Below are 27,162 nucleotides of genomic sequence, written 5' to 3' on the forward strand. Positions count from 1 at the left end.
GAGTTCTTGAGGAGAATAACAAAAAAAAAACGATGAATTCTAAGCAATTGATCAATCGATGAGAATAGTCAGACATCTTCCAAAAGCCCTTGGTTGGATAAATAAAAAGGGGCGTCAATATTCTCTTTCCTAAGTAAAGGAGGACTTTTTTTGGAGTTTTTAGTTTTTCAAGAGTCAAAACGAAAGAGCCAAAAGAAAAAGCAAGGGGGAGACATGATGTTGGCAGGCCATGGTGGCGGTGTGGGGGTTTTAGGATGCAAGGTCATGCAATGACTTGAATGTAGGACAAAAATGACCAATGAAGGCGAGTAAGTAAGAACAGACATAAAGAACTGGTTTGGAAACAATGAAATATCATCACTTTTTTTTTGGCGTAATGTGATCTTTTTCAATGCCTACATGCTGCACATCATCATGTAGGATGGATTGACATGCTGAGTCTTGTTATGGTTTTTTTTGGTCCTTTTTGTTTACTACCAGTTTGACGGTGATATTCTGTGTTATTTTGCAGGTCCTTTTTTTTTTTTTTTTTAGACCGTTCAAAGGATGAAACGGAGTGGGTAAACATTTTAAACGCATGATGGCTGATGATGATGTTGTCAAGGATACGCCTACAGCCATAACTCCCCGTTCACCTGGACCAGACAATGTGAAGATGGGACTAAAAAAAACAAAGCCAGCCAACGCAGGAGCTTTTTCTATTGGGGGAAAAAAAACCAGGTTGAATAATTTGAGGAGCCAAAAATAAGAGACAAGGATAAATGGATATTGGGAAAAAACTTCATTTTTCTCTTTTTCTTTTGGGGGAGGAAAAAAGGGGGGAGGGGACATGCACGAAAAAGGACTAAAAAAGAGCTGAGCGGTTTTTTTTTATTGATCTTCTGGCGATTAGGCGTACAAGTACCCTGTTGGGGGGAGGGGAAGATGTATCGATGTGAAAAAAAAAGAGAAGGGGACCGACCGTATGAGCCGTATGAGCGGACCAAAGGAAAAGGCTGAGAAAATGCAAGATTTAGGGGGGAGAGGAAAAAAAAAAAAGGTGTGCAAGAGAAGAGGGGAGGGATAGGTGGAGGAGTTGAATTTTGTGCGTAACCTTGGTTATTTTGGAACGCTAATGAAAAATATGTACGAGGTTGCAAAGAAGAGATTGGGAGTATGGGGGGAGCGTACAGAGGAGTTTTTTTTGGGATAGTTTTTTTTTGGGGGGAGGGGAACTAGAAAGACGAGGGGAAGGAAGGATGGAGACTATCACAATGGAATAGAAGCAAATCGATAGGTGTGTTTGAATAAGCGGGATGGGATATCTTTAGGCGATTGAAAAAAAGCGGAGACAGAAAAAGGTCGACAAGCCAAACTAGGCCAAGGTGGAACAATGGGCCCTTTCCAAAAACATGATGAAAAAGTTTCCGACCTCTGTTTCTCTTTTTGTTCTTTTTTGTTTGCCTACTTGATTTGGAAACGAAGTTCTACATAAATACAGGATCCACATTCATCACTCAATAATTTTCCCTTTTTTTTCTCTCTTTCTCACCTCTCATCACTTTTTTTTTTCTTTTTCCTTGCTCTTTATAAAATCGATTGACGACTTTTTTTCAGCAATCCTTCCAAAAAGTCATTCAATCTATTCAACAAAAAAAAAAAAGCCAAAAAAAATATAGACAGTTCCAACACCTACACGCCAATTATATCCGTCGACCTGTCTCTTTGTTTATCGGTCTTTTTTTTTTTTTTTTACTTCCTGCTGAAAAGATTCACGCTGTCACGACGACGTATCCATTTATCACCATCGCTACCACGAAAATTGTCCCGAACAAAGAATGTCACCAAGCCATGGTTTAATGTTCCCGCCATTGCTGTCATGTACGCATCCTATTCAACTCGCTGATTTCTGCGCCATTGTGGTTCCTTGCATTTGGGCCGGTTCCTTCAACAAGCAAACCGCCATGTTGAATCCCAAACGGTACCTCGATTTCAAACATTTCTGCGCCAAAATTTTTAAAGCGACCCAAATCTCCTGCGCGTGTATTTTACTCGCGCTCTATTACATCCATCGATTGCGATCCGCGTATCCTTCCGTTCGAGCTTCTATTGGATCGGAAATCCGCTTATTTACCACCGCCCTCGTTCTCGCCAACAAGTACTTGGATGACAACACATATACCAACAAGGTAAAAAAAAATAAAAAATTATTTTATTGCCATCGCAACATTATTTACAAAGAGGAACTTATAATAATTTTTTAATTTATGTAGACTTGGTCAGATGTATCCCACATTCCTGTCACTGAGTTGAATATTATGGAGATGGAGTTCCTTTCCGCTCTTAATTACAGCATTTATATTTCCAACCAGCAATTCTTTGCTTGGTCAAATCAATGTCAACAATGGTACACGTCGGCTCAACAAACCGCCTTGATCATGCACCAACGTCCTATCAAGGTCCCTACGCGTTTATCTACCTCCACCTCGTCGTCATCTGTTAAATCCAACATTTCACCTTCGCTTTCCATGCCCATCATGGTTTCGTCCCCTCATCATGCGGTCAAACGATCCGCGCAAGATTCCTTTTCCCCTTCTGCAAAACGATTGCAATCCATCCATCATCCCTTGCCACCCGTAACTACCACCAGCACCACTACCTCTGTCACCTCTGTTCCAACCACCATTGCAGCAGCACCTACACCTCAACATCCATTGCCTTTACCTGTACCGGCATCCCTACCTCAGGACATGCCTTATACACCCCCAAATGAGTGCCAACCGTATCCTTTTGTCCAGCCTCCCCAAGTACCAACTTCATCATACCCCTTGTCTTCCAACCATCATGTGTATACATCATCGTCGTATCCTATTCTGTCTTGGTCAAGTAATCAACATGCCACTACCGTCAACAGTGTGTGTCGTCCCATTTTGAGCTGGTCCTCATCTTCCTTATCATCTACCTCCCGCCTTCCTGCCATACCTATCGATCCGTATCGTTCTTATTCAGCTGCATCAGTACATGCAGCAGCCGTGGCGGCTGTCCACGCCAATTACCCTACGGCGTTATTGGCGCATAGAGTGCGTTGCCTCGAAATAGAGTAAACATTTTTTTGTTTCTTGTTCATCATTTATATTTCTTGTTGCTTCTTTGTTCAATATTCTTTCTCTCTTCTTTTTTTTTAATTATCACTGCTTATTCCGAATGGAGTTTAGTATTGTCATCATTTCAACGACCTTTCTCATTGTGTACATAAAATAAACTGTAACATGTCCTCTTTTTTTTTACTGACAATCTCCTACATGATTGGCCTTGATTATTTTTTCTGTCAATGATTGACTGATGATGCTGTATTGGTTTTGGGCCTGACAATTTTATTCCTAGTGTATTGGATAGTGCGGGTCGCCTTTTCCCTTTTTTTTTCTTTTCTTTGTACATCATCCGCTAGAATGTCAAATCACATGCTGAGTGATGAATGGGTGAGATGTATGTTTAAAAGACCGATACATGAAAAAAAAAGAAAGTCAGTATCCTGCCCACCGGCCATCTCTCCGATGCAGCGCCTTGAGAAGATCATTTCCTATCTCAGTTAAATTTTTTTTTTTTTTTACCGATCATTCGAACATGGTCATTGGGAACGATGAGAATAAAAATAAATCACCCATTCGCCAAGAACGTTCTTTTTTAGTTGTTTGGAACCATGTGCCGAAAAAGAAAGTGTTTTATCATGAAGCTTCTTTTTCCCAACACACCAAAAAGCCGTCATTGTTCACTCAACATTTCTTCCTTCGTTTCGCTTTCCACCCTTGTGTTGTCGGAAAAGAAAAAGAAGAAAAAGAAAATCGACCGAGCCAATAGTGACAGAAGGAAATGGTCATCATTGATAACCGCTGAACGCCCAAAAAAAAAAAAAGACCAGCTCAAATCCCCCCATTGGTTAATATTTTTCCATATGCCCTTTCTCAGTCCCTGGTGTTCCCCCTTGAATCATGTTTTTTTTTTTTTTGAGTTTATCCTTATGCCACGATGATGGCTGGAAATTCTGGTGTAACCAATCAATGGCTACATGCATGTGTATGCGTGTGTGTGTTTCTCTTTCTGTGTTTATGTGTGCGCGTGTGGGTATGAATGTGCGTGTGTGACTGGTGGAGCATCCTTTCTTTTTTTTTTATTCTCATGTACATACGATGGGCCTTGGAAGTAGGGGTTTATTGTTTTTTCTTGCTTTACAAGAACGTCAAACAATATGATTTAGCATACCATCACCCGAAATTTAGAATCTTCCTTTTTCTTATTAAAAAATGATGATGGCAAGCCGCTTCCTTTTTTCGGTTAGACTTCACTAAAACAGTTGACTTGGTAGGACCCAAAAAGAACGAATAGTATAAAGTAGGAAGATGGATTTTCTGAGCGGAGAAGAATGATGGTTTTTTTTGATATTGTCAATATTGTCTATCTCGATATGACACAAACGCTTTTTATGGGATTGCCTTTTTTAGGGGGAGAGAGAAAACTTGAGCACAAAAGCGAGGAACCACTGGACAATCACCGAACCGGCTAATTGTGTGCGTGGTTATTTCTTTTGACCGCTCATCAGATCCGTTAGTATTGTACTACCCCAACCTGATAATCAATGCCAATTGCACGCTTTTTTTTCTTTTTTGTAATCAGATAGATCAATCTAATGACCCTCAGAGAAACACAAAGCAAAATAGAGAAAACAAATAACCCAAGAAAATTTTCATTTAGGTCAGGGGCCAAATGATGGAACTTGTTCCAACATTGAAGAACGGGGAAACCTGAGTTCTTTTTTGTTTTGAATGACCTTGGTTTTCCAATCCATACAGAGAAATGGGCCGCATTATCCCACCTTTGACACGGCACCTCTTTTTCCTTGTTTCTTTTCTTTCTCTTGTCTGAGTCCAATGCACGAAGATCCAGGATAACTCCGCAGTAGGGGAAATGGGATCCACTGCGCCTCTTTTTTTTTTTAGGTTCCCTTTTTTTTCGTGAGGAAATGATGCATCCTATAAACTGTGAGTTTTGGATTAAATGCATTGTTACATTGCAAGGTCCTTTTTTTTGACATTCCCCCTTGGCCCCATTTTCCCATTTACGGTTTAGAAAACAGTGCCTAAAGTGAGACAGATCAATCTACGGCTTTTAGGCTCCGCGGAAGTCCATATTTTCGGTTCGTGGTCCAGCGGTCTTTTTTGATGTCATAATAAAACTCTCAGGCAAAAAAATATACATACACGTGTCGCTGTGATTTTTTTTTTTATTCCCGTTGAGCCAATTGAACCAAATAAGCGTGACCAAATAGAAACAATGACTATGGACTTGTTCCATGTCAATATCCCATCTTTCTATATTTTCAAACCGTGGATTGGTTCTTTGCTTTTGTCGGTATTATTATAATTATCATTTGTCATCCGTCTGCAAGCTAGAAACATCGCATGGTCCTGAATCCTGGTTTCCTTCTCAAACACCACAAAGAAAAAAAATTGGCTGCATTGATCATTACAACAGCTAACTTTCTTTTTTCTTTAAAAAAAAAACGAATGCCTTGGCGAAATAAAAATGTAAAAAAAGGTCCATGACGACTCCGAAGGGCACTTGGGTTTTGGAGACTATTTCGACTTAGTGCATGCAGAAAAAGCATAACGGAGAACAGGAATAGTATTGGTAGTGCCAACTCTAATCAGCGTTTAACCCTGCGTGGACATGCGCAAGGACTTGAGCCTCGTGAAAATGGGGCTTACAGGATTGGGTCATCATTATTAAAAAAGTTGTGTAACATTCATTCACATCATTGGGTCACCCATAAAACCTAAAATTGTTCGATGCCTCATCCACATCAGTGCCGAAAGAGCCAAAATCCAATAAGCGCCGCTTGATCATCATCGCCATGCCATGAAACGTAAGCAGTCGTACTATATTTGGAAACCGACGCCTTGTGAATGGTCCATTGTTTTGATGACAAAAAAAAAGAGACCCCAACACCATCGGAGAGAAAAAAAAAACAATCAGAAGTGGTGGAGACCGAAACTGGATGAGGCATGATTCAAATGGGCGGGCCCTACTTTGGACTCCGTTGAAAATGTTGTCCTACTGCCCATACCAAAACTGGATAGGTTTTTGATTGATCAACAATGAAATGCGTTTATAGATTAAGCAGGAGGGAATGACCAGAACCACCATCGAAATGGTAAAAATGATCATCCCTGCTCCGTAACCATTACACTTCTCTCTGTCTCCGCTTCCGTCTTCTTGTCACTCCTCTCTTCATTCTCTCTTTCTCTCCCCCACCCCCCAAACTTCTTTTCTTCTTCTTCTTTAGTTTGCCTTCCTTCCCCACCCCCCATCTCTCCTTCCCCCCCAATAACCACCGACTTTTTTTTTTCTCTCTCCTGTCCACTGGTTCTCTTTCGTTCTTGTTTCTTTTGTACCATCTTCGTTCCTCACTTGGGTCTCAGCTATTTTTCGCCTAAACAGAACTCGTTGAAATCTCCTTTCTTTTTTCTTTTCCGAAAGCACTTTTTGGATTGATCAGTTTTTTTTTCAACTTCCGTCATCTGGAATCTAATAAACTCTCTTTTGCATCCTATGGTCCTGCATGGCAGTACTAAATAAAGATTTGCGATAAAATCTCGACTCATGAAATACGTCTTGTAAAACACTCGGAGAATAGCAAACCCGTTCTTATCGGTCTCGTTCCTTAAAAGTTGGATTTTGAAGGTCATCCTGCTTCCACCATGTGCTGTGCTGCGCTGCGCTGCGCGGTTTTTGAGAGAAAAAAAAATATTGCCAATCGATCGACTATGTTTCATATGTCGCATAAAAAATGCCGTTGCCTGTGATACTCGTTAACCACGTCGACCGATTTCTATGGTTCTCGATTACCAAGGATATAATCCTGCTTCATCCAACGCGAGATAAGAAAAACTGCCCAACTTTTCTGCAAGAGGCAATCCAGATAGTGTTCTTAAAATTATTTGCCAGCTTGGCATTGATTCTTATGCTACAAGTGATTATGAAAAAAGTGGTTTAATGATCCACAACTAGTTTTCATTGAAACGATGACGGGATGAGTGTATGAAACCGTATGCATTCATTTACAACATTTATCAATATACTCCCATTGTTTCAATCCTTCGAACGCATACTGATTTATCAAGTGTGACTAAAAAATGCGGTCGAGATCATCCGCTTGCAATTGATCCAAACATTGACAATGTCATACAAAAACGATTGCAAAGAAATTACAATATTAGGAAAAGATCATTTTTCGAATCATGGACAGCGATACTACCGATTACTGTAGAACTATGGAGTTACAAATGCTCATCAAGAACTTATTCGGTCCAGCCATCTGATAACAGCTGACAGTTGGTTAGCATTATGGTTAATGTTTCATCTTGTCAGCCAATCTTCAAGAGTCCTGCCCGTTTTTTTTTTTTCGGTGCAAACGATGCGCGAGTGCTTGACCCTTTCACTGAGCTTACCATGACGTTGAGGGCATGTAATTTTTCTTTGTCGGTTCATCCTTACACAAAGAAGCACACCGTCGTTTGTGTTTTGTTTTTGTTATGTTACTTGTGCTACATACATTTCTTGACATCACATTGAATAATCTGACAAATACAGCATGGCCGTTTATTCAAGACCCAAGATGATCCTCTGCTCGATTTGGCCAACGATGATGTATCTCTGGTCGACGCGATTCTTTGTGTTCCTACAACCTTGCCGCCGCCACCCCCCCCCCCAAAGAAATAAAGAACATGATATTCTGCATGCACACAAAATAAAAAGCCAAGATTTTAGATCATCTGCTCACAACGCCCACTCGTTATAGAAAATGAAGCTAATTTCCACCATTCGTTTCGTAATATCTCTCACCTAGATCTTGTGTACATACAAAAGTACATATACTTCCTTGGCTATCTTTCTTTCTTTTTTTTTTTTTTCCAAGCCCAAAACTAGCGTTTTGCCTCTTTATTTTGGATTTAACCTAAAAAGTCTCACATACACAAAGCTAATTGTGCCGGGTGACGAATGATCATCCATACAAAAGCAGACAGACAACAGCGGTGATACGGGTAACCATGCCTCATGTAGGACAGCATAGACTGGGTAGATGTTTGAATCCCCCGGTCTTCGATGAACGGGCATATGGGGGCTATTATTTTCCAATATCATTCCGCATCATGCTGTGATCCATTCTCAGACGCCATTGACTGTTCCTCAAAACATGATAGATGAATCCCTCTTGAACGGGAAAAAAAAGAGTTGCACAACGTAACACGGTGTTAAAAAGTAATCAGAATTGGGAATTGTTTACGTACACCTGCGTGTACGTGTACCTCGGTCGGTTTGTTATTTCTTTTTTTCACGCGTCGTGGCTGCCAATCCTTTGGTTACAAGCACGGCATGATTACTCAATCCATGCCTCATGTGGTCATCAGGATTCAACCGATCCATGACCTGGCTTAGTTTATCACTGTTTAATTGTTCCTTTTATTGGCATTGGCGCAACAAAGAAGTTAGCCTTGTCATGGTGAATTTTAGAACCATCTGATCTCTGGCATTGCTTTGCCCCATTCACAGGAACCTTGGCACAATTGCTTAGTCAATGTGATTGAGAAAATCACAGTCATCTTTAAAAAGGGCAATTCGCTTAACGCCACAAGCGATGGGTCCCTATTACGAGTGGAACTCGGTGCCGAGAAGGATCGTGATAAAAAAATTTAAGGTTAATCTTTACACTTTGGAATAAAAAGAATGTTTTTTTTTTCCGTAAAACTAGCCATTAGGAGTACCTGTTTCCAATGTTCAATGCAAGAGCGGGGATACGCATCCCCCATCCCTGGTCCCATTTAGTTTCAGGTCAGCCGGCGACATTGGGTTGCATGCAACGTAGCCAAGTTAGGAATGTTTAGCGTACATTTGGAGCGAAACCAACTACGGTGATACATGTAATCTAACAAGACTAGAAGCCAACAATTGTTGGGGTGATGAACAAGGTCACCGTAACCCACACGACATGTAAAAAAAAACAAAAAAAAAAAACAAAAAACTGCAGGTATCAAATCATGCAGGTTTACGTACCCTTATTTGGGTAGACGGCTGAGCCATCTCGATTACCTTTGATGCCCCATAATAGACAGCACTTTTTTTTTGTATTGCACAAAAATCACCGATGTGCTGTTGAAGCGATAAATACCAAATCAAAAACCAATGCAGTGGACGGTAGCACATTGCGTGACCAGCATGACCGAATATTTTGAACCCCCATCAATCGTTTGTTTGGGCTGAATGGCCCGTTGGGCCGCCCGCATCACCACGACATCATGCAGAATCAGGCTCAAAAGATGCTCGGAAGATGACGTTGATAGTATGCATGGAGATTTGTTTTGGTCCCCTCTGCAACGGTAAAAACGTAATGAGAATCTGTCGGCTGGGATGACATGAAATAGGGAAGGTGACCCAGGAGTCACTACAACTCCAAAGCAAAAAACAAATAGGGTTCCATAACACATAAAGAAGACAAAATCAGGTCATGTCATCGCCATTTTGCTCTGTAAATATAACAGGCAACAAGGAGAACACAACAACGCATCTGCATTGCAAGTCTATCATCAGAAATTAGAGGAGGTTCATGCCGAATGTGGGTCAAGTTGCAAAGATCCGAAGGCTTTTTTTTCATGCACCTGCATCCTCTTCATTTCATTCCTTATCCTGAAAAAAGACCTCAAGGGATGCTCCCCACCCATCCTTACTGTTATGAATCGCATGCAAAAACCCACATTCTCTGAAACAAAAAACATCCCATCAGTCAAAAAAATAACGAGAAAGATGCAGGACATGAGCCATGAAGATCATGTCTCCTTTGTATTTGTTCTATAAAGAAAAAGAAATCACAGTACAACTATTTTTTGTTATGGTGCAGAGATGAAAAAAAGAGAAAGTGAAAAAGATATTAAGAGAGAAAAAGAGGCGTCAGGGAGGTTATTTTTTTTCTTTCTTCTTACGTTTATACTACAAGTTCGCTGGGGTTCTTGACATAATGTTCTAAACGGTCAAAGAACACGGCGGCCTTGGCATCGTTCAAAATCTTCCCGGGAGCGCCTCCTTCCAGTTTCATCTCGACTTGATGGATCACTTGGTTTTGAGGCTGCTTGGCAAAGTCTAAGCGCACATCCTCGCTCGTTAAACCCACCGCACGAGGAGCGGCCTTGGGCTTCTCATTGCCCAAATAGCTAATCAAATCCAACATGTCATCGCCCTGAGACTTCTTGGCTCCACCATCTACACGTTTCGTAGCAGTCACATTCAACGTGTAAGGCTTGGAAGCCGAATACGAATCCGTGATGAAATCGTAAGAAGGTTCAGCCAAATGGAACACCCTATTAAAAGGAATTAGCTCCATTCCCAAAAAATCATCAAAAGAAAAAAAAAATTCCACTATCATCGCTTTCTCTTTCATTTTAACCCTCTACTTTTTCCTTCTTTGTCTCATGCCATCTTTTCCTCTTGTTTCATGCACTATGTTCTGGTAAACTTTTGCAACTTACTTGAACTGACCACCTTTGTAAGAAGAGGCAAAAGAGGAGACTTGGGTGTGGTGCACAATGCCGGTGCTGCCAGACACCATCGAGGACGAAGCGGGTTTGGTCACATCTTGCAAAGCACGAGCCGCTGCTTTGGCAATAAAGTCATTCACGCTCACACTGGTACCGTGTTGGGCTGCTCAAATCAACCGTTGAATACACACGCTCCATACTTTTTCTCTTTCGGGACCTAATTGCCTACCGTTCAATGCACCACGCAACTGGAGCAGGCTATCCAAAGCCACACGCTTGCTGATAAAGGTTGGCAAAGGCGCTTCGTCCTTGACAATCTTGGCCTCTGCAGGCTATAAGAAAAAGTAGGCGGGTTCAAATCAACATCGATGTTCATATTGAATGGTTTCCTGGCGCGTATAATGAATGAGGCAAAGCATACCTTGGCAAACACGATTTGATCTCTGGGAGGAGCGGCAGAGTTGTTGAATTTGGGCATGGGCTTGGGAGCGATCATACCAAGATGAGCCAAGACATCACCCTTGAGAATACGACCTCCAGGACCGGAAGCTTTAATCTTGTCCAAATCCTTGATGTGATGTTTCAACACAAGACTCAACACGGCCGGTGATAAGGGTTTCTTAAGCTTGGAGGTATCGAGGTCGTGATGATCCATGGGTGTAGTAGGAGCGGCGGCCGCCTTGGATGGTTGCACTTCGGGTTCGGCCGGAGCAGCTGATTCTATATAAGAACCATCAATATCACACTCACTCTTCCAAAAGCGGACAATTTTTAGTGGCAGATCCGTCTCTATCCCTCTGACCGTAATATCCTCTTTCTTTTCTTTCTGGGACCTTTTGCTACGTTACCTTGAGATTGTTCAGCAGCAGCAGGTGCGGCTCCGTCGTCTTTGGGAATTTCCACATTCGAAATGTCGTCACCTTCCTCAGCCAACAAAGCAATCATGCTGTTCACAGGCGCTTTCTCTCCTTCTTTGAGCTGTCAAATAAGGAAAGAATAATAATAAAGAATAATAATAATAAAGATCCGTATCCAATGCATTCAACGAATGAGAATTGATTGTTTGGGATGACAGTGTCAAAGGTTTTTCAAATACGTACGAGAATCTTTGCAAGAACACCATCTTCGGGCGCTTCCACGTCGATTTGAGCTTTATCCGTTTCGAGTTCGAGCAAAAGATCGCCAGCGGCAAAGCTATCACCTACAACGATTGCCAACAAAGTCAATACTCATTCAGTTTCTCTTTTGCTGCTTAATTCTCCTCCGTTGTTCCATTAACTGGCATAAGAAGAAAAAAAAATAATGCCGTGACGCACCTTCTTTCAATTTCCACGAATGAATGGTGCCCTCGGTCATGGTAGGACTCATGGCAGGCATGTTGAATCGTGTAATGGCAGCTCGCGAAGCCGTGGTGTGGATTCCTAATATAGCCCAAAATGGTCAATGACAAAAAACGTCGTGTTGGTGTGAGTGTTGTCCTGGAGGACATGATGTTCGTTTCACGGTGACGTTTCTTACCGGCAGCGTGAACTTTCTGCGTGGTCGAAGCGAGACGGGTCAGAAGCCGATGCATTTGTACGATAACACTTGGTTCAGAGAAGGAAAAAAAAAAGTAGCAAGTGCCGGAGGAATGGAAGAAGTGGAGTCCAAGGGCAAAAAATTTATTATACAAGTCTCGATTTTTTTTTTTTTACAAGCGAAAAGGCTATATTTTTTTTCCCATGTTTTTCTGCGAAAATCCCAGCTCGCTGTGTGACTGTCTCAGAGTCCCGTATCCCCAATCCCACCCGATCGCCATACTGTCAACACTGATATCTCTTGAAGAAAGTTCGGCTTTTGTTTAATTCATCTTTCGTACACAGTGTAGACTCATTGTTACTGCTATCGCATCAAACAAGGATGATATCAACCGTAGAACCTTGGTTTGTGCCATTTCCGTTTGTGACGTCATGGAAGCAGTCCCACCCGGAATTCGCACTAAAATCATTTTCGTTATCGGTTCTGTGCCGGGCTGCTTTCTTTATCTCGTCGACATACCGATCTTGTTACTGTTGTGTTTCAGGACACAACCTTTTTGGTATAATTGCCATGTCTTCACAAGCACATAGATCCACGTTGCTACCTGATGGTTTTGAGGCACTTTATTAGTTGGCAATGTTGAAAAGCGAAACGGAGAACCTCTTTTTCCTGTTTTGTCATTTACTGAAAAAAAAAAAAAACGGTTTGATGAGAATCAAGTTAGTGAACAGATTGGCTTATAGGTTTGGCTGGCGCAGCATTAATGCTGAGGCGTCGCTTGGACCATGCATTATTGACATGGCAGCAGACGCTGGATTCGGTAGATTTGTGAAACAATGAGTGTGTGAGTGTACGCGTAAGGGTGGGGGAGGGGGAAACCAGTGCGCTTTTTTTTTGGCCCCCATTGCTCAGTCGCTGTACAATGGATCAGTGCCTTCCATGCATGAATGTTTTACCTCTGGTTTTTGCACGTGCAAGTAGGCTTGATACCGAAGCAAATATCTTGTTGACACTTTTGTTTTGCCTTCTACTTGTTGGAATTCAAGAGAAATAAGTGAAATGGCAACAAGCCTCAGAAAGGGTGGGCTTGGAATATACAGTAACATGATCGTCAACATGGTGCAAGCCAAGCCATGAAAATAGATACGTCGGTGCATGGTTGGATCTAAAAAAGGATTTTGCCTGTGTTTGTAAAACCAAAACATAAAATAAAGAGAAACATCGAATACCGAAAATCGATGAGTAAGGAACAAGGAACAGCAAAAGATCAAACAAACTTTGTGCCGATGAATTACGAAAACGCACGAGCAAATGACACACAAAAACGCAAATTTCCAGCGCAGATATTGGAAGAAAAGAAACTACGTATCTGAACATTCAAGGATTTCACATTCAAACTAGTAGGTGAATGCATGGCTGAAGCACCTATCATTATTGATGAGCCGGAAGAACCGAGAGTTCTTGATATTCTATGGAGAAAAAAAAAACGAGGATCTAAAATTGGATACACGCCACGCGATCGCAACACGAAAATAGATAACCACAGCCATGTAAACGCTTCTGATTTGCATTCATGTTGCGGTCATAAACATTGCCCATCCCCCAGCCAACTCAGTTCATGTACTACGCCAGAACGAGTTTTCTGCCTTTCGAAAAAAAAAAAAAACTTTACTGTACGATCGTTTATTGTCCAACGTATTGAACAATACTAAGCCATGATGCTTTTGTTGGACGCGAATAAATTCGATCTATCATTCAGGGCATTGACTTTTGATCATGGACTGTTTATTGATCAAAAGTATTGGAATGTAAAAAAACGGTGGCGATTCTGGGGACGCCATAGAGAGGCAAAAATAGTAGTGATGGAAACAAGATGATTTTTCTATTTTACGTGGGTTTCACCTTAATCACCACCTTTAACCAATTTTTTATTCCTGGAATTCAATTTGTCACACACGGCTATTTTTGCATCTTTGACCTGCCACTGTCCGCTCATCACCACGTATATAAACAGCTACCATGGACAATTGGCAAGAAAAATCCTTCCCCAATCTTTAGTTAACTCCTGCCTTCATTTTTTTTAAACTCTGTCGGTGCACTTTTTTGACCTCCTCTCGCGGATTGCATCGTTCTCTATCACTCTTCCTTTAAATACCTCCCTTTGAAAAGGCCTGCATCGTTCCCTTTTTTTTTGCAATTTTTTCTTTCCCGTCTCACTTTTTCCTTTCTCCCCCACTGATTTTCTTTAATTCCTCGTCATGTTGCCTCAATTATATATCCTTGCTGGCCTTGCATTGACCGCCGTTCAAGCTCAAACCGCTTTTCAATTCAAAGAACAATATCCTGAACCGGGTGTTATCCCCGTGGCCAAGCCGGAATGGCTTGAATTGCTAAAAACGGCCGACATTGTCGATGCTCCCGTATTAAAGGCCACCGCCAATGGTAAGAAAAATATTGTACCTTTTAAACCAGATCAGAAACATTGGTGTCTTTTTTGTTATTTTTATTTCTCTTTATACACCTGATTGGCTGGAATTTGTGTTCTTACCAATGGAAATCTTTTTTAAAATGCAGGACCTGGACCGATTACTCCTGGTGACCCACATTGTGATTGGACACATACCGGTTGTTTGGGAGCCGATGATCTGTCGGTGTGTCCCAAGGGCGAATGGGCCCCGACGTACGACGATGGCCCATCCGAGTTCAGCGCAGCTTTGTACGACGCACTTGATAAGACGAATACCAAGGCGACTTTCTTCATGGTGGGTGGCCAAGTAGTCAAGTTCCCCGAGTTGACGTTGCGCGCGTACAAATCGGGTCATGAACTGGCCATGCATACGTGGTCCCATAATTACATGACGACCTTGACCAACGAGCAACTGGTGGCGGAACTCAAATGGAACGAATTGGTCATCAAGGAAGTGACCGGAGTGTCACCTCGTTATTTCCGTCCTCCTTACGGTGACATTGACGATCGCGTCCGCAGTGTGGCCAAGGCTCTGGGATTCACGGCCGTTATCTGGTCCCACGATACCCACGACTGGACTTTGACCGAGAACCCTTCGTTCAAGACGGAATGGATCGACGGTAACGTGACCCAATGGGCCAAGGCCGCCTCTACCGCTACCCAAGGTGGTATTTCCCTCGAACACGATTTGTACAAGGAAACCGTCGAAGCTGCTATTCGCGTTCTTCCCATCCTTCAAAAGGCTTACAATGTCACCACAGTCGGCGACTGCAGTAACCAGCCTTCGTACAAGGAAGCGATCAGTGATCCCAAGCCAGCCGTCACTCCTGCCGCCAATACCACCAGCAACCCCACCCCCGCCGCGAGCAATGCTCCTCCTTCGGTCAGCGACAAGGATGCCAAGGATACCAGTACGCCCGTTTCACAACTTGTCAAGGAAGATCCCGGTAAAAAAGATTCCGCCGCTTCGAATTTGATGGCCCAAACTGGCTTTGCCCTCGGCATCGTCACTCTCATCACCATGCTCATGGGTTAAATAATAATATCCAAAGCCACCGATTCGATATGTATTTACCACCCTGATATTCCCCTCTCTTCTTTGTTCTATGGCACACTCTGTATTCGTAGTCATTTATTTTATTTAGACATTAAAAAAATGTTCCTCTTTTTTTTATTATTCTGCAGGTTATCAGTCCTCTCCGTCTCCTACCTAACGCATCATGATCGCCATTTTAAACTCGCAAGGCAGTGTTCCTTTTCCAAGACGGTCTTCTTAAAGTAATGATTGTCCAAAGCGGCACATTGCACGGTAAATAGAAAAAATAAGAACACAATGGGAATTTTGCACAGATCCGCCCCTCTGTCCGTGCAAAAACAGAATAGTCTTCAGTGAGGTATCCATTTGTCGACAAATATATGGTGCAATATCAAAGGGAAGTAAAGCAATTATTTGGCTTTTGACGTTTACAAATTATCACTCGACGATGCATCCCTCACTACTGAATTTAGTTTATCGTCATGGCATCTCATTCTCGCTAATTGATATGAATTCGTAGTAGCCATCAACAATTGGCGATTCCAAATTTTTCTTATCGTCTTTGTGGGACGGTAAATGGATGCATGAAATAAGCAATGAATGAAGCAGAGACTGACCATTTTTAATATCACCTCCCCCCTTAAAACAGGAGAATGTCATGTCGCTTTCTTGCAATGGAACTGAAGAATTCGCTTTAATGCAGCATGATTGTTGATATTGGATCGATCAATGACAAACCAATTGAGAGGCTCAGCGCAAATCATTCATGGGCAACTGGGAAGAACAAAAAACGGTCATTCATCCTTTTGTTATTTTTCTGGGTGCAGTCATTGGGTCTGTTAAGTTCACACCTGCCCAGCCTTGTTCCTTGGTTTATCGCTTATTATTCTTTTTACTCTGCCATTCTGTGATTGGCTATGTTACGTAAAAATACATGATGTTCACTGCCTCCGTGTATACGTATCCAAAGGAGATTATAGAGATGAAGAAGAAACAAAAATTATATCTGATGCGTGAGTATTTTTATGCTCGGCAAGTGGGAACAATAAGGTACAAAAAGAATTGAAGGAAAGAAGGCAACCCGTGTAACGATGGCTGAAAATAACGGTGGTAAGTTGTGTGCTTGAATCCGTCAAATTTGAGAGTCGGTGATTGGTGAGGTGTTGCCACTTTTGGATACAAAATTTTTTGTATCCATGCTGAAAAAGTGCCAAGGTGATGGACAATGGTTATCATATCATATGAACCTCAAGGGAGAAGGGGATGAGAAGGATACGTATCAATGTTTATTGTGAGATAATAGTATAGGTCAAGCCACTTATTGAGGATCTCGTGATTTGCTGGCTCGAATTCTCAGGCCACTCTGACTTTTTCCTTTTTGTGTGTGATTTTTTTTTTTCTCGAAAGAGAGTGGTGGGTTTTTTCTTCAACTGTCCAGTCAATTCCTTTTTTTCTCTTGTCCTTGGCTTTTTCCCTTTTTCTATTTTTTTTCCCTGCCTTGTTTCTTCGTTTGGTTTCTTTCACGTAGACACTACCGTTGAAAACCAATATAAACTTTTCTTCTCATTTATCATGCCTATTCCAGCTACCATTGCTCCACTGCCTTTGACTGCTCCCGTCGAAGTCAAGCCGGTGGTCTGTCCCGAATGTTCCGACATTGGTAAATCATGCACTCATTTTAGAGGCACCAAACAGGCTGTGAAAGGCGCCATCACCGAATGGTCTACTTCATCCCTCCAAACCTTGCCGACAACAGACCGAACGAGACCTAAACGCAAAATTCCTTCCTTGATATCCAGAACTGAAAACGACGTATGGGTCGACATTTCAGACCGTCGATTGCCTAATGATCGATTGGGAGGTCTGTACAGTGGATCGCAGTTTGAAGGCGTACAAACTTGTGGGAAAAACAGCTACCAAGTCAAAGTCAACATTCAGGTAAAGACTCCATTGGGAGATTGAGGACATGGGTGGTTTTGAGTGGACGATGAAAAGGAATGAATGATGAGGAGAATGACCAAAAGAAAAGAAGGTTGCTTTGAGCAATTATTGACTGATTATATTCTTGTATTCGATAGCATGTGAATCTCAAAGAGAGTGTTCTGAGCGGTTATTTGAATATCGTGGGACTCACGGAGGACTATCCCGATCTTACCGTAAGTAGTGGCCCATAATCTTATGTTTTTATTTTTATTTGGGGGACAGAGGGGTGGGAAGGGACATCCTAGTTTATGTGCATGATTGGAGGGCTCACGCATTTTATATTTTCCACCACAGACCTTTTTTGAAGGTGAAATTATCGGTCCAAAATATTCGTTTCTGACTCGCAAGTGGCAGGCCAACCATGCAGTCGATGTGTCTCATTGGGTAAGCATAGGAACGAGAAATGAGAATCGTATGACACTCCGGCTGAATGATTTTTTTTGGCCATTGTAGCAAAAATTCCCATCGTTTCAACCTTTTATGAATGCTTTCAATCAAGATGGATTTACATATGATCCGTCGGATCAAGACTTTATTTATATGCGCTGGAAGGAACGATTTCTGGTGCCTGATCATCGTGTAGACAATATTGACGGAGCCAGCTTTGCCGGATTCTACTACATCTGCTATCAACGATCCACCAACACCATCAATGGCTTTTATTACTTTCGCAATCATACTGACTGGTAAGTTTGGTTCGACACACCCTGTGGATAGGAATCTAAAAGAAATGAATGTCTTTCTAACATCGTTCTTTTACAGGTATCAGAAGCTTTGCTTGGAACATGTGGAACAGCGCTCGTTTGCCCACTTTGAGTTCCGTTAAAAAAGCGTTGGCATCGCTCAACCATGGATTTCTTTTGTACATACTCTAATTCGACATCTTCTCTCTCTCTTATTCCTTTTGTCGCTTTCCTTTTGTGAACTTCCCTTACTGTTTTCATTTGACTCTCGCTTTTTCGCTATCCTTTCTATCCCATTAGCTACCGCCTTATTTCTTTTGTTTTTTTTTCTCTTCCGCTTCATATCTCCCTTGATTCTCAACGGCTATTCCTATTTTATCTTCTGTTTGTAACATCATGATTCTTTTGCTTTCCCACACTTATTGATATTTCTTTTATACATACACATTTTTCGCTTTCTTTGAATCAACCCTTTTTCCGCTGTTGGCATAATGAGGTGGAGTGTCTTGTTTTGATCCGAACGATCCAAATGCAAGAGCTCTCCATGCTTCCTGACGTGGCACAGTCTTATAATCTTGATTTGAAAAACCTCACTGGGACGCGTGATCGAAATCATCATGTAGACCGTCGTGATGGATCGTTCTCCGTTAGGAATGTTTGAGAGTCCACACATTGCGTCTCTACAAATACATCAGGTGTTTATTATACCATAGACAAATTCAATGGCCAGAATGGACGTGTAAAGCCGTGAACGGTTTCAATACGGTCATCAGAATATGGGATTTGCAGATTTAGATCATCATTTCAACGTGTTTATCAGCAAGAGAAAAAAGAACCAGTTTTGTTTATAATCGATAGAGTTTATAGTACCTCCCGACACGCATCAAAAAAAGCCCTTATACCACCTTGCTTCACCACATTTAAAACATCCTAGTGCGCAAGAGAATTCTTATATTGATCCACCGATCCTCAAACAAAGCAAATTGACTTTACGAATCTTTAAGGATGTCCCTGCATTGTCCTGAACGTACTCAAGCAAGGCTTGGCTCATTTGGTTTTTATCTATCCGTCGGTAGCATCAATGGTGTCGATTAGATAACACCATGTCAAACTTGTCAAAACCGAATCAACTGTTTTCTATGCCCATAATCCATTCTCAGGAGTGGCTTCATGAATTTAAACCAAGCAGCAAGCTTGCCCAGACATCACATTCCAGCCAGCCCTCAAGTCCTTTCAATATTATGCTCTCCCATGCAATCGGCTTAGTGCAAGCAATGTTGGAAACAACGAATAACTCGGGTTAAAAAACAAAGGTTTCATAGATTGCGTAGTTTGCGTAGTTTGCGTTGCCCCTTAATAAAGAGCCCAAGTTCACGCTCTTTAACGACGCCGAGTGGGCAGCTTGACACATTTCCGTGCAAACGACTGGGCTCCTAAAATCCGACGATCAAAGGCGATAGAACAGGTATTATCATTGAGATGAAATAATGTATTGAGAAAATAAGATTGAAAGGAAGATGATCCATGAGAAAAAAAACGTTGACGTGTCTATTGGTCGAGGTTTTGTTTTTGTTTACAATCACATGCCCTCTTATCCCTCGCCTCGCAAGCTATCCTATTGCCGATCATTTTCAAAAAACGCCATGTCGGCCCTGAGCCTCGCAGCAAAAGGTAACTGGAAAAAAAAGGTCTCCAGAGCCAATGCTTCAGTGTCAGATGGATCGCATTCTGTGGAGCAAATACACAGTACGCTTTGAGACAATGCCTTGCCGTTATCTCATTAACGCTCATGGTGTGGTTAACATGGAATTTGCTCGTTATCCCTGATGTAATAGCATAGTAACCACTGCGACGAATTGTTCAGCGATGCAGTTCAATGAACTGAAGATTACAAATCGATATGGATGACTGGATATGATGCACTTTGGATGTCACTCGATCTCATCAATGCACTTGCTGTATCTCGTGTATTACGTCAAATTCAACGTGATCGGCAGAGAAGGTCTTTTTCATGATCCGAATGGGTGAACGGCCAAGTATGATCATTGATTTTGTTGAATTTTTTTCCAACAGGTTGCTCTTTACGCAACGAGAAAAACTCATCATACAGTAATATTGTTTTTCAAGCAACCCTAGCTCGCCAACAATAGTCAAGCACTGATATCATCGGGACATGAACTATACCGTAAAATTAATGTATTTCACACAGCTCATTCGGATCATTGGCAGCCGTTCCTTTGCCGCCATTGGTTACCGTCTACTTTGCTCATTGATAAGTCATTTTCCTTGGACAAACGGACAGCCCAAAAATCATGATCAACGTGGCTACACCACAGATAAAGGGTTAGTACGTTTATAATGCAATGCTTTTCTTTATTCAGGTTTTCTTTTGGACTATCTTTTTCATATGATGAGGAGGAAAAGCATGGTGATGGGATTCTCCTTTTGTGTCACCGTATCGATCATGTGGATCATGTCCCGTGCACGGTCGCAAGCTTTTTCCTTTCTTTTTTTTTGGGCCAGTTACACTTTTGTGTATCCGGTGCCCGTTGGTTGAGGAGGGTGATTTGCTCCGGGCGCTTTTTATTTTTATTTTGGTGACTCTAGATGAGATCCAGCCTTTTGCTGTTCTTTTTTTTTCCTTGTTTGCTTTCTTCTTTCATTCGATTCGCTCGCTGCATAATTTTCTTTGCTATTATTTTGGCTTGAAGATTGGTGCCTCGGTTTTTTTTCTTAAGACCTATCATTATATCCCAGCTTATTGCTTATTGATGATGGGACAAGCGGCTTCTCGTACTATTTCTGGCAAATCCACCGTGTTTTATGACTATAACGACTTGTCTAATCGATTCACCAAGGCGACGTTGTCCACGCTCGCCGTCCCTATGGTGATTGTGGCCTTTCCACTCCTCAACGCCTACACTTTTACCGAAGAAGAATTGACCGGCGTCAAGTTCATGGACGGCGCCATTGGCGGATTGCTCGGCGTCATTGGATGTAAGCACCCTTGGCCCTCATTGCCCATACGTCATTTAGCAATGGCGGCCCACCTCTTTGTGCCAGCAACTTTTAATAATTTTCCGTTTTCTTTTGCAGGGCCGCTTGCGCCGTTTTTAGCGTGTTGGGGAGTTTTCAAGGTGTTATTCAAAGATGGGCCTCCGGAACCGTTACCTATTCCGCAATATATCAAGGATCGTGCACGGCAGGAAGTTGGGTTGGATTGTGAAAACTTTTACAATATCGCCGTGGTCGGCGTGGCAGGCACAGGAAAGGTAAAACATATGGCGAGACCGGTGCAGCAGCATGTGAGCGGGAATGACTGAAATCTCGCGGGATTGGTGCCCTATTGGGTTCCCCTTATCTTGCCTTGTTTTCTGATTATAGAGTTCCGTGGTGAATGGAATAATGGGATATCATGATACGGACAAGTATGCGGCGGCGACGGGGGAGACGGAATCGACTGTGAAGCCGAAAGGATACCGTCATCCGGATTTGCAAAGCATGATATTATGGGATATGCCAGGGGCAGGCACCATGAATCATCCCGCCGATACTTATTTCGAAGACAAATTTCTGTGCGCTTTTGACTCGCTGATCATTGTTCTCGCCGAACGACTGCAAGAAACCGATCTGCTCATTGCCAAAAAAGCCCAACAGTGGCGGATCCCAGTCCTCTTTGTTCGCAATAAAGCCGATCAGGTAAAATTTTAGTCCGACAAACACAATGAGGAGAGATGGTGTGAGGCGGAAAAAAAAACCCGAAAGGATGTGATCTCTAAAGATGGTTATACTAATGGATGGAGGCTTGATACGACTAGGCGGTCGATGCCAAGATGCGACGGTATACGGGCAAGAGTGAAAATCGGCACCACGTTTGGGCAGTGGCGGTAGGCGAGTTGACAAAGGAAGTGCGACAATCGATTTATAAGCAGTTGAAAGCCAACCAGATGAGCACGAAGCGCCTGTTTATTATTTCGGCCTGGAATTTGCAAGAATTCGTGTCTTCGCTAAGCCAAAGACAGTTGAAAGATCATTTACCCACCATTGATGAGGAACGATTTATGCGCATTCTCATTGAAGGCGTTCTCAAGAAACGACAACGCGAACAGAAAAGGCGGCTGCATGAACAACGGTCCACAGTCGCTCAAGGATCCCAACGTCCAAAGGATCATCAGCTGTGATCCATTTGAATACGTCACGGATGACTGGATGAACGTTCTGATAATTTCAATAGCAGTACAAGATTAATCCTACCATTTTTATTTGGCACCAATCACTCTATCTGTAATTTCTCCCATTTTTTTCTGCATCCTATCTTGATTTAATTCTCCTTTTTCATATCATGCATGTTTTTTTCCTTCCATTCATCCTCAGTAACAATAAAAAGCCACAGGTTCTTTGAATTCAATCCGTCTCTCTCTCGTTCGTTTCCATCGCATTCATGAGCTGTGCGAGTTTGATTGTGCGGATGGTTTGCCTAGTTGTGGAACGTCAAAAGGGATCTTGGTTCGCATGATCGTCTGACGTATATTTCCAACGCCAAGCATGCTATCAATGGTATCGTGGGATCAACCCATGGAAATGCGATCGATCTTGTGGTTGCTTTTGCGTCACATGGATAAATTTGGCGTGGATCAAGCAATCTAGCGGTTAATGACATTAGTTTGCCATTCCTGGCTCCAATCCGTCAAATGTGACCTAGCCAAGCTTTCATATATGCATAACATTCACATGTCGGCGGTTGAACCACCTATTGTCCATCACAGCCACCATGGCTATCATACCATCTTTTTCTCCTGCTCAAGCTGAAAAAAAAAGAAGCCAAAATGCCATGAAAGCAGACAGCAAGAGCTGGTGCAATATGGTAGTTACCCTTTTTTTCAGCGATACAAAAGTCGCATCAGGGCAGATATCCAATACGGGACTTTACGAGGTGACCCACGAAACTCCTCGGCAAGGGGTTGAGAGGAAAACAAAAAAACGAAGAGAGACAGATCGGATACGCTTGTTTCTGATTCATTTCCCGTCAAATGGGCACTTGTGTGACTGAAATGTTGCGAAAACTTGGTTACAACAGCGAATTTTCTCTTGCAACGAAGAATCCGCAATCGGCAATGGTTATGAAGTCATGGCCAATGTCGGATAAGCAATCGAATGAATACTCTTGACATTTTTAGGCAGGAACTCAAAGGGTTCCTAACCGTGAGTAAACGCACCTGATTTGACGGAGATTCATTCCCGTATCTTTTTATATGTCTGCACTTTTTTGGCACCCAGGAGTCAGGGTTTCTCTTTTCGGTTTCCTTTCTTTTCACTTTTAACTTTTTTCGCCCCCCTTTTCTTTTTCCCCTCATTGAAGATCGCTTTAACTGATCGCCATATCATTTTATCCATTACTGTAAGTCGATCATGGTGAAAATTTCATAAAATGAACGGAGAAACTGACAATTCTTCCCCAGTTTTAATATCTAAAAAGCCAGTCATACCATGGACGTAAAATCAGAAAATTCCCACGATCCCACCAAGCATCCCCACAAGCGATTCTCTTCGGATATCCTTCTCAAACTGTACGGTATCGACGTGGGTGCGGCTGCCGCCTCGTCTGCCATGGTGGCGCCCTTTATTGCCGTTGTCGACAGGTAATGTGGCCCAGGAACCTGATCCTTTAGTTATGACCGAATGGTTCCTTATTTCTTTTCGTCTTGGGCGGGTCAATGAATGCTCATTTTTTTTTCCCATGCTGTTAGATCGATCATTGAAAACTTGAATGGCAAGCGGGCATTGATGACAGGATTGAAGGAGGGATTAAAGACGGTGTTTACTCAACCTCATCGATTTGTGGCGACGCCTCAGTTTCAGTTGGTGTTTGGGTTGTATTTCAGCACGTACATAACGGCGAATCTCGTGGATACAACGTGTGAGCAGCATTCCGTGGAGACGGGCAAAGCCGCCATGTTAAAGTTTATGGCAACGTCGACGGTGAACATGCTTCTCTGTATTTACAAGGATCGATCGTTTACGCGAATGTTTGGCGCGAGCACGACGCGGAAATTGCCGTTCCTCAGCTACCTTTTGTTTGCGGCTCGTGACTCAATGACGATCGCGGCCAGTTTCACTGCACCGGTGTATTTCGCGAGCAAGCTTCAGGAATACAATATCGTGGGATCGGCCAAATCGGCTGGCGTGACTGCTCAACTGATTTGTCCTGCGTCGGTACAGTTCTTGAGCACGCCTTTGCATTTGTATGCCCTCGATTTGTACAACCGCCCGTCCGTGACAGGAGGCCAACGCGTGTCGCTGATTCGCAAGGAATACTTCAAGAGCACCTTAGCCCGCTGCGCTCGTATCGGTCCCGCTTTCGGTATCGGTGGCGTAGGCAATACCTTTGCACGAAGCATCCGTAACCAAGTGATCCATCCCGCAGCAACAGCATAGATACCACCACCCTTTTTAGAACTTTTTTTCCCTTTTAGATCGGAAACTCCCCCAAAAAACCAAGGACAGAAAAAACCGTGACAGCGATACCGTCAGTGCGGAGAATGAATTTAAACAAAAACGTCATGGCACTTTTTTTTTCTGATATGTCCAAAGGAAATTCATTTCCCCGAACCAATGAAGTTGGATGGTTGAGTGATGTGGCAAGTCGATGAAAATGCATAAATTAGGGTGCAAAACATTCCACAGATGGTTGGTCATGAGTTATGTTGTGTTGTTTAATTATGCATATGGTGGCTTACCAATGGTCTCGTTCAGTCGCCATGAGGAAGTATGGAAAACGTTTCGAATTTCTGGGAACTATCAAATTTGACAGCCTATAGAAACATTAGTAAGCGTAGCTGCTCAGACGGCGACTCAAACTCACCGATCCAATTAATAATACCATTCGATCGATATAAAACCATCTCATTCTAGACAAAGTTGACGGTTTTTTTTTTTGAGTTTTCTTCCACATCACACAAAGTAACCAATTTCGAACAAAAATGTCAACTGATACGTTTCACGGATGGGCTTGCCCTGGCAAAGGTATTGTATCTTTTTCTATCCAATCTTGGCTATTGCGTGCTACCTGTGCTACAAAGGGTCAATTAAAACTGGGTGCTGCCTTTTTGTTACTAGATCAACCTCTTGAATGGAAAGAGTTGCCTTTGAAGGCTTTTGATGATGATTCGGTTGAAATGAATGTGACCCACTGCGGTATTTGTGGTTCGGATATTCACACCATGGACTCCGGTTGGGGTCCTACCGACTATCCTTGTGTTGTGGGTCACGAAATTGTCGGTCTGTGTACTCGCGTCGGTAAAAACGTCACCAACGTCAAGGTGGGCGACCGCATTGGTGTTGGTGCTCAATCCGGTGCATGTCTCGAGTGCGACAACTGCAAAGGCGGTGACGAGAATATCTGCGAACGTAAAATGATTGGTACCTACAACAGCCGCTGGCCCAACGGCGACAAGTCGTTTGGTGGCTATGCCGACAAATGGCGAGGTCACTACCGTTTCGTTTTCAAGGTGCCCGACGCCATGTCCAACGAAGTTGCCGCCACCTTTTTCTGCGCCGGTGTCACCACTTACGCGCCCCTCAAGCGTGCCAACGTCAAGCCTGGCGACAAAGTCGGCGTCATTGGTATTGGTAAGTCTTTACATTAAACCGACGCGGTGACAGTTTTGGGTAGATAAAACTAATGTTTGTGTTTTTGTCTCTACAAGGTGGTTTGGGTCATTTTGCTGTGCAGTGGGCCAAGGCTATGGGAGCCAAGGTGGTGGCTCTCTCCCACTCTGATCGCAAGCGTGATGATGCCAAAGCACTCGGCTGCGAGGATACCATTGTTACCTCGGATAAAGAGGCCATGAAAGCTCAGCAAGGCACTTTTACACACATCATCTGTACCAACGCTGCTAACAACTTTGACTGTATGTTATTATGAGGTTATAGATGTGGGATAAGTTGAAAAAAGACTTACAGAATTCCTTTTTTAATTTAGGGCCTCTTTTCCTTGGTCTCTTAAAGGCCAACGGTCACTTTATCATGGTGGCTCTGCCTGAAACGCCTCTCAACGGTATCCCTGCTGGCATGTTGATTATGCGTCAAGTCACCTTATCCGGCTCTTTGATTGGTTCTCCTCGTGTGATCCAGGAGATGCTTGAATTTGCTGCGGAGCACAACGTCAAGCCTTGGCTCAACAAGTACTCCATGAAGGACTGTCCCGAAGCTGTGCAAGCTATGCGTGATGGCAAAGCCAGATACCGCATTATCTTGGAAAACTAAAAAGCCTCCTTTTTTGTAAATCATATAAATTTGTAGAATTGTAGAATAAAAGAAAATGTTCGTCATATTGTGTCCATATCCTCATCATCTTGTTTTATTATTATTTTCCAAATGATACAAAAAAAAAGGGCCCATTGTCTGCTCGGTCGGTTTTTTTATGCGTGACTGTGCTTTTGAACAAGGCCAGATTTCCAAAAGTCCTCATTTCCGATTTTTTTTTTGGACGTAAATTCCTGCATCAGCTCGCGGATCATGGAAGAACAGGACAACATGGCCGTGGATAAACAAACGCTCCGTGAACAGGATCCGCAGCCGAACCTCACGGCCAATTCGACCGAAAGGAGACTTACTGCGGCGCCTGTCCATGAAGCATCCAGTCTCAGCCCGAAACGAGCGTATACGGATTCACCCGCCGATCCCGCGTCGGCGACCGAGATCGATGCGTACAAACGAAGCCGAGTCAGTCCAACAAAAAAGACCGAACCAAAAGACACGCTCTCTGACGTGCCCAAGGCTGGTTCAACAAGTATTAGTACGATCCACGATCAGGAAAGCATGCATGCCGCCATGACCGACGATGCGGGCGTCAGTGACAATGAGATATTTGAAGAAATCGATCCTGCCGTGAATGGCATGGATGTATCGGAT

The 27,162-nt window shown here is 42.8% G+C and overlaps 8 protein-coding genes across 8 annotated transcripts; 6 read left to right on the forward strand and 2 right to left on the reverse strand.

Annotated features, from left to right (window-relative positions):
• Positions 1–1,817: 1,817 nt before the first annotated feature.
• On the forward strand, positions 1,818–3,083 carry BYT42DRAFT_618642 (cyclin-domain-containing protein; the record flags this gene model as incomplete). Its single annotated transcript, XM_051572304.1, has 2 exons — positions 1,818–2,168; positions 2,253–3,083. 2 exons carry the CDS (start codon positions 1,818–1,820, stop codon positions 3,081–3,083), a joined length of 1,182 nt encoding a protein of 393 aa, XP_051418364.1.
• A 1,350-nt stretch (positions 3,084–4,433) lies between these two features.
• On the reverse strand, positions 4,434–5,226 carry BYT42DRAFT_158208 (uncharacterized protein). The gene has a single exon (XM_051562313.1). It carries the CDS (start codon positions 5,035–5,037, stop codon positions 4,582–4,584), a length of 456 nt encoding a protein of 151 aa, XP_051418365.1. The 5' UTR covers positions 5,038–5,226; the 3' UTR covers positions 4,434–4,581.
• A 4,539-nt stretch (positions 5,227–9,765) lies between these two features.
• On the reverse strand, positions 9,766–12,268 carry BYT42DRAFT_158332 (uncharacterized protein). The gene is made up of 8 exons (XM_051562314.1): positions 12,081–12,268; positions 11,879–11,983; positions 11,663–11,763; positions 11,411–11,540; positions 10,984–11,282; positions 10,792–10,894; positions 10,554–10,728; positions 9,766–10,385 (listed from the first exon to the last, which is right to left on the reverse strand). Exons 1-8 carry the CDS (start codon positions 12,133–12,135, stop codon positions 10,013–10,015), a joined length of 1,341 nt encoding a protein of 446 aa, XP_051418366.1. The 5' UTR covers positions 12,136–12,268; the 3' UTR covers positions 9,766–10,012.
• A 1,972-nt stretch (positions 12,269–14,240) lies between these two features.
• Positions 14,241–16,024, forward strand: BYT42DRAFT_158362 (uncharacterized protein). Its single transcript, XM_051562315.1, has 3 exons — positions 14,241–14,522; positions 14,655–15,494; positions 15,733–16,024. The coding sequence occupies exons 1-3, from the start codon at positions 14,339–14,341 to the stop codon at positions 15,759–15,761; spliced, it is 1,053 nt and encodes a 350-aa protein (XP_051418367.1). The 5' UTR covers positions 14,241–14,338; the 3' UTR covers positions 15,762–16,024.
• Positions 16,025–16,968: 944 nt separating this feature from the next.
• Positions 16,969–18,518, forward strand: BYT42DRAFT_158372 (vacuolar import and degradation protein-domain-containing protein). The gene is made up of 6 exons (XM_051562316.1): positions 16,969–17,218; positions 17,279–17,521; positions 17,662–17,739; positions 17,861–17,950; positions 18,020–18,252; positions 18,329–18,518. The coding sequence occupies exons 1-6, from the start codon at positions 17,156–17,158 to the stop codon at positions 18,390–18,392; spliced, it is 771 nt and encodes a 256-aa protein (XP_051418368.1). The 5' UTR covers positions 16,969–17,155; the 3' UTR covers positions 18,393–18,518.
• Positions 18,519–20,681: 2,163 nt separating this feature from the next.
• On the forward strand, positions 20,682–22,657 carry BYT42DRAFT_589387 (interferon-inducible GTPase-domain-containing protein). Its single transcript, XM_051570366.1, has 4 exons — positions 20,682–21,246; positions 21,346–21,521; positions 21,634–21,948; positions 22,068–22,657. Exons 1-4 carry the CDS (start codon positions 21,021–21,023, stop codon positions 22,428–22,430), a joined length of 1,080 nt encoding a protein of 359 aa, XP_051418369.1. The 5' UTR covers positions 20,682–21,020; the 3' UTR covers positions 22,431–22,657.
• A 1,079-nt stretch (positions 22,658–23,736) lies between these two features.
• BYT42DRAFT_505818 (uncharacterized protein) lies at positions 23,737–24,684 on the forward strand (the record flags this gene model as incomplete). Its single annotated transcript, XM_051565053.1, has 2 exons — positions 23,737–23,888; positions 23,997–24,684. The coding sequence occupies 2 exons, from the start codon at positions 23,737–23,739 to the stop codon at positions 24,682–24,684; spliced, it is 840 nt and encodes a 279-aa protein (XP_051418370.1).
• A 489-nt stretch (positions 24,685–25,173) lies between these two features.
• On the forward strand, positions 25,174–26,586 carry BYT42DRAFT_589397 (chaperonin 10-like protein). The gene is made up of 4 exons (XM_051570367.1): positions 25,174–25,272; positions 25,366–25,878; positions 25,956–26,159; positions 26,231–26,586. Exons 1-4 carry the CDS (start codon positions 25,230–25,232, stop codon positions 26,512–26,514), a joined length of 1,044 nt encoding a protein of 347 aa, XP_051418371.1. The 5' UTR covers positions 25,174–25,229; the 3' UTR covers positions 26,515–26,586.
• The last annotated feature ends 576 nt before the right edge of the window (positions 26,587–27,162 follow it).

This window comes from Radiomyces spectabilis (assembly GCF_025331425.1).
Source record: "Radiomyces spectabilis strain NRRL 2753 chromosome Unknown BYT42scaffold_18, whole genome shotgun sequence".
Classification (NCBI taxonomy): domain Eukaryota; kingdom Fungi; phylum Mucoromycota; class Mucoromycetes; order Mucorales; family Radiomycetaceae; genus Radiomyces; species Radiomyces spectabilis.